Here is an 8,825-nt window from a genome sequence, read left to right as displayed (position 1 = left end):
ATGCCTATAATCCCAGCACTTTGGGAGGCTGAGGCGGGTGGATCACCTGAGGTCAGGAGTTTGAGACCAGCCTGGCGAACATGGTAAAATGCAATCTCTACTAAAAATGCAAAAATTAGCTGGGCATGGTGGTGTGTCCCTGTAATCCCAGCTACTCGGGAGGCTTGAGGTGGGAGAATTACTTGAACCCGGGAGGTGGAGGCTGCAGTGAGCCAAGATCATGCCACTGCACTCCAACACGGGCGACAAAGTGAGACTCCATCTCCAAAAAAAAAAAAAAGAAATAACAAATGAGAATATCATCTTAAATTGAACTAATCTGCTTTTGTGGTAAGTTTAAAAGGGCATAGGCTCTGGGTCCTGTGATAGTGCTAAAAATAAAGCAGGCAGAATCAGTGCCAATTTGAAAGCAAGATATTTTCTCAGGTTTGAGTTTGGATGACCATTTTGTTGGGGGAAAAAAAAAAACTATGAAATCTTCTGATTTAAAGTATTTGAATTTTTAGTTTTAATTTCAGAGATCACACTGGAATAGTAAAAAGGAATTAGAGTTACATCGAAGATTCTATTTTTCTTATAATCATGCTGACTTAGGGATGAGGAATTGCTCAAAAGGAAACACCACTCTATCACATTCATCCTGCCTTTTGAACAGGATGGAACTACAGCAGAACCAACACGTGCATTAAGGAAAACTATTTCATAGTGAGTTACCTTTAAAAAAAAATTCCCTAAAATAGTAGCTAAACTAAAAGGAATTATTTGCATAAAAATAACTGTACTAAGAGACCTCATTTCATTTAATGACAGAATCTAAAAGAAAATGGTGTTTATTTCACTTGTAAAATAATACCTGTAGTGATCAAATCCAAAGATTTAAAGATTTTTTTTCCCCACTCTTTTTTTTCTTTGTAAAGATGGGGAGTCTCCCTATGTTGCCCAAGCTGGTCTTGAACTCCTAGCCTCAAGCACTCCTCCCACCTCAGCTTCTCAAAGTGTTGGGATTACAGACATGAGCCACTGAGCTCGGCCAAAGATGGTTTTCTTGATTAGTTAATAAATTACATTTAGTTTTAAGATATGCAACTGAAGCAAAAGTATACCAATACAGAGTTGGGCCAAGAACATCTGATATACAAATGCTTAGGTAAATTTGAAACTAATTTCTTTTCTCATTGTGCAACGTACATACTAACGTGTGGTTTGAAATTATATCCAGTTTTACAAACTGGAAAGGTTAAGCGTCAATAATTTATTGTCACCTTTGCAAATGCTCATATTTTTTAGTTGTAATTGTGTCCTGCTTATTATTCTCACATTCTTCTTTACCGGAGTGGGAACTCTCCTGTTCTTTGATCAGAGATGTAGTACAACGTCTTTTCAGTCTGAGATAATCTTTTGAACTGGTGGGAGTAGTCCTAGTGGATTCACTGACAGATATAAATTGTTTTTCTCCTGTTGAACCAGACAAAAGAGCTTGGGTATTTATCAATGCAAGTTCTTCATCAGCTATTGAATTACTTTCCAAAAGAGAAATTTCATTGAATTTTTTAAATGGAGTCATCTGAGGAGAATTCAGTTCTTTTTTCTTTATGGGTGTTTCGCATTTGGTGCCACAACTCCTTGGTGGCTGAAATGCCTTCTGTGCAGCTGGAGAAACAAATGTACAAATGGGACTAACAGGTGGAGGTAAAGGCAGTCTACTCAAGAAATCCAAGGCTCTTCTCCTTTTGCAGTTTTTTTGGTCATCAATCTCTTTCTCCCCTTTACAAGACTTTGAAGTTATCTGGGCTGATACAGGTGTGGAAACAGACTTCCTTTTGGCCATACAAAGTGATAAAGGACTTTGATAATATAGCTCACAATTAGGAGAAGATATCTGATAAAAAAATTAAAACGTAGCCTATCATAATTACGTACTAACATAAAAAACTAAATCGAAGTAACTTTTTCCATTGAAAATATTTAAGCACGCAAATATTACACACAATCTCCCTCCCCTAATTGCTAATAGGTTAGGTGATTTCAATTCACATTATTCCTATTCTAGATGGAAGTAATTTTGCATAAGAGCATATAAAATGACATTAAAAGAAAGGAAGAAGAGGAATAATCACAGTAAAAGATTAAAAGGAGGTAGTGGACACCACTTACGCTTCAATCTTTTCTTTTTTATTATTAACAGATTAAACAAACATAAACATTTTAAAGCCATCTTAAGAACACACACTACCTGGGTTCTAATATCTACTTTTCTAGCTTTATGACTTTATTAGGCAATTGCTTAACCTCTCTCTATGCTCTCTATAGATGAGTCTCCTCATCTATAAAATGAGGATAATACAGTAAAGTCCTCACTTAACATCATTGACAGGTTCTTGGAAACTGTGACTTTGAGTCAAACAATATATAGCAGGTCTTTGAGCAATGTTATTTCTTTCAACATTGTTTTGTTAGAACACTGATGAGAAAAATAAATGGTTTTGTTATACATCACTTCCCTTAAAATCAGTTTCCAAAAACCTATTGACAATGTTAAGTGAGGATGTAGGTTTTATCTCATGGGGTTGTTATGAGGATTAAATGAGTTAATATAGATACCCTTAGCAAGTATTAGCTATTTAAGAATCAGCCATTAGCCAATATTAAAGACTTTAGCTTGATTTGCATCTACTGTGATTTAACCACTTAAACAGCTTAGAAACAGCTTACAAACAGCTTAGAAACAACCCTAATTGTATGGAACAGTGAAATAAATAGGGAAAAACACTTCAATCACATGTATATGAAAGCACCTGGCCGGGCGCGGAGGCTCAAGCCTGTAATCCCAGCACTTTGGGAGGCCGAGACGGGCGGATCACGAGGTCAGGAGATCGAGACCATCCTGGCTAATACGGTGAAAGCCCGTCTCTACTAAAAATACAAAAAACTAGCCGGGCGAGGTGGCGGGCGCCTGTGGTCCCAGCTACTCGGGAGGCTGAGGCAGGAGAATGGCGGGAACCCGGGAGGCGGAGCTTGCAGTGAGCTGAGATCCGGCCACTGCACTCCAGCCCGGGCGACAGAGCCAGACTCCGTCTCAAAAAAAAAAAAAAAAAAAAAAAAAGCACCTGTTTGGAAAGTTTGCACCCAAAGTTTCATATCTTGCTTCAATAAATAAAATTTCTAAATAACCTATATTTATAGGAACCACATAACACTTTCTAATTAAGTTTAATTACATTTTACCATGTTTACTAGGTATACAACAGAATATATGATGGCCTCCATATATAATACTTATAATATTCCTTGAGTTTACATTAACTTACCAGAAGCTTATTTCCTGTACCAGGAATGATTTGAGCAGTGTACGACTCTGAAGTCCAGTCTTTAATTGGGGTGGACCACTTGGGATCATTTGCATGCAGTATATGCATAAGCTTGTTTTCTGCTTCATTGCAAAGTATATCAATATTCTAAGAAAATAAGCGGAAAAGTTGCTTTATAAATTGCAAACCCACATGTTTGTTTCCGAAAGTATTTCCTTTAAAAGCAGAAATGAAAAGTTCAGACCAAAAAAGAATGAAAAACCAAAAAAATGTGATACCAATTGTCAAACATGCCAATGCAAAATTACAAAACCAGTATCAGTGATTTAGGGGAATCTAGCTGATAGGGAGAGGGGAAGAGAGAAAAAGTATGTGTGTCTGAAGGAAAGAGATCTCCTTAGTCATCTAGTTTAATCAGGAAGCTGTCATATGATCTGAATTGAAGCTGGAAGATTGGGGCTCAAGTCCCAGCTCTATTTACTACTTAATAGCTGGGAATCATCTCACATCTATAAAGGTACTCTGTAGGTTAGTAAAAAGAGAGAATTGCCTCACCTACCTCACGTCTGTTCCAAGAATTAATTGAAATAATGTATAGGTTAAACTACATGAAACTGTTGTTTGAAAAGTCACAGCTGGTCAAATATCAGCAATTTCACATGGTTTAACCTAATTCATGACAGTATTTTGTAAAACTTTAAAATGCTATGTAAATGACAGTTGTCTCTTCAGCAGGACTAGTAAACTGCCTTTGAAGATGGCTCAGAGAAAATGTGGGGTGTAGGCCGGGCTCAGTGGCTCATGCCTGTAATCCCAGCACTTTGGGAAGCCAAGGTGGGCAGATCACTTGAGGCCAGGAGTTCGAGACCAGACTGCCCAACATGGTGAAACTCTGTCTCTACTAAAAATACAAAAATTAGCTGGGCGTGGTGACACGCATTTGTAGTACCAACTACTTGGGAGGGTGAGGCAAGAGAATCGCTTGAACCCAGGAGGTGCAGACTGCAGTGAGCTGAGATTGTGCTACTGCACTCCAGCCTGGGGATGACAAAGCAAGACTCTGTCTCCAAAAAAAAAAAAAGAAAGAAAATCTGGGGTGTAAGTAGTAGATACACTGTATGGGAACTAAATAATGAATACAACTCAACATAGCTTTCTTTATACAGCTATTCTAATGCTTTAAAAAAATATTTTTATATAAATTCTGAATAACACACATTTCAAATATTAAACTATAGAATTAGGAGGCTTATTTTTTGTGTATTCTTCACTAGTCACCAGTTCATGAAATCTCAAATTTTACTGGGAAGCAGCATTGCATAGCAGTTCCTAGTTTGGGTTCTGCATTCGGTGGCCTAAGTATGAATCCTAGTTTTACTAACTTGGCATTTGACCTAAGGCAAGCCATTTACCCTGTTTCTCACTGATAAAATAGAAAAACAGTTCCCTACCTCATAGGGTTGTGGGAGAATGAAATGAGAAGGTTAGAACAAGGTCTGACACATAGTAAACACTCAATACACCAGCTAGTATTATATAATGTATATACAGATTTAAGCAGAAAATGGATACATGATCTAGGGAAAATAATTTCAGTGTCTCTTATCTGGGATTAATTCAAATCAAAGAGATATAATCTGTATAAAACACTAGATATGGAGTTTAAATGTAAACCTGTAGTCTCCATATTATTAACTAACCACAATGCCAACTGCTGCAAACCACAGATAACTCATATTATTCTTGTAACCAATTTCCAGTTTGCTTACATAGTCTGCATTTCTGAACATCCTTCTCACAAATTCTCCTAACTCATTTCCCTTCAAGTCATTCTTCTCTTTCTAGTTGCTGTCATTTCCCCATTCCCCCATCTCCTGAGGTTCATGGGCAATAAATATATAATTAAACTTTACCTCACATACTACCTCAACTATCCAATTTGTGTAAAAGCTATTTCCTTGATACTTGACTGTCAAAATAGAAAAATACCAAAATGTGTGGTAATGCTGAAAAGTAACCCTACCTCAACAGTATTTTTCATTTTGTTGAATGTCTCTTGAAAGTGGCCCTCTTTTGGACTAGCAGAAAACACAGAAAAATCTCCAGCAAATAAAGTAGGAAGACCTGATTTGGATTCTGGTCGCCACTGGAGGTTGCTTGCAGCAATTAACATATGAGGCTTAATAATGTCTTCATTAAGATCTATCCAAAACTTTATTGCCAGTAAATTATAACATTCGTCTGACAAATAGATGAAAGGAGCAAGTCCTAGAATGGAGAAAAAAAAATGTTATTATAGATGTGTTAGATGAATTTTAAGATGCAAGGAAGGAACCTCTAATATGCCTATTTATTTTGGTATATGCTAATAGTAAAAGCAAATCAAAATAGCTGAATTTGGTGAAAGCTCAGGTTTTCCAAAATGACCTGTTACTTACAGTGCTAAAATTTCAATACCAATATGACAACACATTCTTTTACTGAGGTCATGTGGAAGTAGGTATACACACACATTGCTGACAGGAGTACGGATCTGTGCAAGCTTTCTGGAGATAAATTTGGCAACACCTAGCAAAGTCACATATGCATTTACCTTTCCATCCTGTAATCCCATTTCTTGTACTCCACTCTGAAGATAGACCTCTAATAACAGTAAAATACACATGAACATAAGATTCATGAAAACACCTGTGAACAAGGTTACTCACTGAAACACTATAATGATAAAATATTGGAAGCAGCTTTTATACATATACAGGATAGAGTTGGATAAACTATGGTACATCCAAACAATGGTGTACCACGTAGTTGTAAAAGAGTGAGGACGATTTCTATGAACTGATTTCCAGGATACAGTGTTGAGTTAAAAAAGAAAAGCACAAAAGAAAGGCTAGAGTATGTTCCCCTTCTTATAAGGAAGAAGGGATATAAGAAAATATACATGTATCTGTTCAGTTGAGCAAAAATCAGGAAGGATAAACCAGAAACTAAAGGAACAGGGTGTGAGTGGGGGAAAAAGGAGGATTAGGATTGGGACTGCAGGGATGAGGAGGAAGTGACATTAAGTATATCTTTTTGTACAGGTCTGACTCCAAGAACCACAGTGATATTTCACATGCCCAACAAACCAATCAACAAACAAATCCAACTAGATAACGAGGGAATCCAAAATGGAAGACAAACATTTCCCACCTCTGTCTGCTGAGAGGGCCTGGCAGTACTGATGCCTACACAGTAAAGTAATGAGCATATCTAGCAACCAGATCTTGGATCTAAACACCATTTTCTACTAAAAAAAGGAGCCAAGAGAAATGGCTGATTCCAAGACTAGGGCAGGGAACATACAAGATGAACTTGGACCATCTTATGATGTCAAAAAATAGGGAAGTGTTCAAAAAGTGAAGAAAGCTTGTTGAAAAAACACAGGAGTCCATATGAAAAAGCTCCTAATGGTCAAAACTAAAAAAAAAGTTAAACAATAAAATAATGAAGGCATGAAATTTTAACCTGCAGAATAAAATAAATGTTCTTAAGTCCACACTGATATAAATAACCAAATAAGTACACTGGAGGAAAGCGCACAGCTTTTTCTTATAGAATTCCAATGAATTCCAATTAATGTAGAAGGAAAGAAAGGGGGAAAAATCATAATTAGGCAAATACCACAGTAACAATTGTTGCAAACAAAATTAACTGATGAATGCTAAAGTTTGATGTGAAATAGGATTCAGTCTCAAAGAATCTCCCCCAAGATATTTATTAACCACAAAGAAAAAGGAAGTTATTTTACAGAAGAGAAACCCAGCAGATACCACCTTAACCAAGTGATTAAGATCAACATCATTAACCCCTTGATATGATGCACTGAGAAAGACACATCATCACTTCAGTGGTAGTCTTGCCAGAAATGCATAACTTGATCCTAGTCATGAGAAAACATCAGACGAACTCAAATTGAGGGGAATGCTACAAAATAACTGATCAGTCCATTGAAAAGCATAATGATCATGAAAAAGAAGACAGGAAGTGTTAAAGATTGGTAGAAAATACAGGGGAAAAAAATGACTAAATGCAATGTGGGATCCTAGAACAAAAAAGGGGAAACAGGGTAAAATACCTTAAACTCAAATAATTTTTCAAATACATCTACACTATGGGTAATGATTATACCACTATTAACTTTCTGATTCTAACTGTACTACAGTTATGCAAGATGTTAACAGGGGAAGCTAGGTGAGGAATATTTGAAAATTCCATTATTTCTGCAACTTTTTTAAAGGTCTGAAATTAGTTCAAAATAAAAAGAGTTATAAATTTTTTTTTTTTTTTTTTTTTGAGACGGAGTATCGCTCTGTGGCCCAGGCTGGGGTGCAGTGGTACAATCTTGGGTCACTGCAGCCTCCGCCTCCCGGGTTCAAGCCATGTTGGCCAGGCTGGTCTTGAACTCCTGGCCTCAAGTGATCCGCCTGCCTTGGCCTCCCAAAGTGCTGGGATTACAGGTGTGAGCCACCGCGCCTGGCCAAGAGTTATAAAATTCTAAAGTGAAAGATGGGTAGGTGCCATCCATTATTCTATCCTGGGATAAACCAGGATAGAACTGAGGCTAGGAAAGCTAGAGTTGGAAGAGGCACTAAGCATTTAATTCTACTATTTATACTTTCTTGCTTTTGTTACTCTGAGAATTATGTACCCCTTATAAATAACAGGGAATGGAAATGTCATTCTCAGATAAGGACTTGTTTATCCTATTGCAAGTGTTGGTTCATCTTTTCTTTCTTTTCATTTTACAAGTAAATGTATTTAATGGATCTTAATTTTAAACACTGCTTTTAAAGAACTTATAAGTTTCTCAAGCATGTTCCATTTTCTAATTTTGGAATTTGCCTCTAATTATATTCAAAACTTGATGATAGTACTGTCCTTCTCCCAAATGTCCTTTTAAAATATATCTTGTTGGCCGGGCGCGGTGGCTCACGCCTGTAATCCCAGCACTTTGGGAGGCCGAGGCGGGCGGATCACGAGGTCAGGAGATCGAGACCAGCCTGGCTAACACGGTGAAACCCTGTCTCTACTTTAAAATACAAAAAACTAGCCGGGCGAGGTGTCGGCGCCTTTAGTCCCAGCTACTAGGGAGGCTGAGGCAGGAGAATGGCGTGAACCCGGGAGGCGGAGCTTGCAGTGAGCTGAGATCTGGCCACTGCGCTCCAGCCTGGGCGACAGAGCGAGACTCCGTCTCAAAAAAAAAAAAAAAAAAAAAAAAAAAAAATATATATATATATATATATATCTTGTTTTCCCCAATTATAAAATACATGTTTATTGAAAAACATTTAACATACAGAAAAATAAAACCTAAACAGTGTAGTTTCCTCATTTCACTTTTTCATAAGTGGAGGTTTCATGTCTGGATCAAATTCCATCAAAAGAAATGGAAGCCTTACTTATTTCTTCAATTATCATGCATCTTGTACAACTGATAACAACTGGAAGAATTTTTAGTGTAACACTTTTAGAATC

General features: G+C 37.2%; 1 protein-coding gene across 7 annotated transcripts in view; it reads right to left on the bottom strand.

Moving 5' to 3' along the window:
• Positions 1 to 19: 19 nt before the first annotated feature.
• Positions 20 to 8,825, bottom strand: part of BRCA2 (BRCA2 DNA repair associated) — an 86,425-nt gene continuing 77,619 nt past the window's right edge. For all 7 annotated transcript variants that reach the window (XR_013407876.1, XM_077974177.1, XM_077974176.1 and 4 more), the window contains 3 exons: positions 5,332 to 5,576; positions 3,309 to 3,455; positions 20 to 1,879 (listed from right to left, as the gene is read on the bottom strand). Coding sequence is in view for 6 of the 7 variants with exons in the window: in XM_077974177.1 (XP_077830303.1) it covers positions 1,259 to 1,879; positions 3,309 to 3,455; positions 5,332 to 5,576 (1,013 nt within the window). In the remaining variant the exon portion in view is untranslated. The remainder of the gene's footprint in view (positions 1,880 to 3,308; positions 3,456 to 5,331; positions 5,577 to 8,825) is intronic.

The sequence above is a fragment of the Macaca mulatta genome, chromosome 17, assembly GCF_049350105.2.
Source record: "Macaca mulatta isolate MMU2019108-1 chromosome 17, T2T-MMU8v2.0, whole genome shotgun sequence".
NCBI lineage: Eukaryota > Metazoa > Chordata > Mammalia > Primates > Cercopithecidae > Macaca > Macaca mulatta.
Note: the sequence above shows the minus strand (reverse complement) of the source record. Positions and strands in the feature narration are given on the sequence as shown.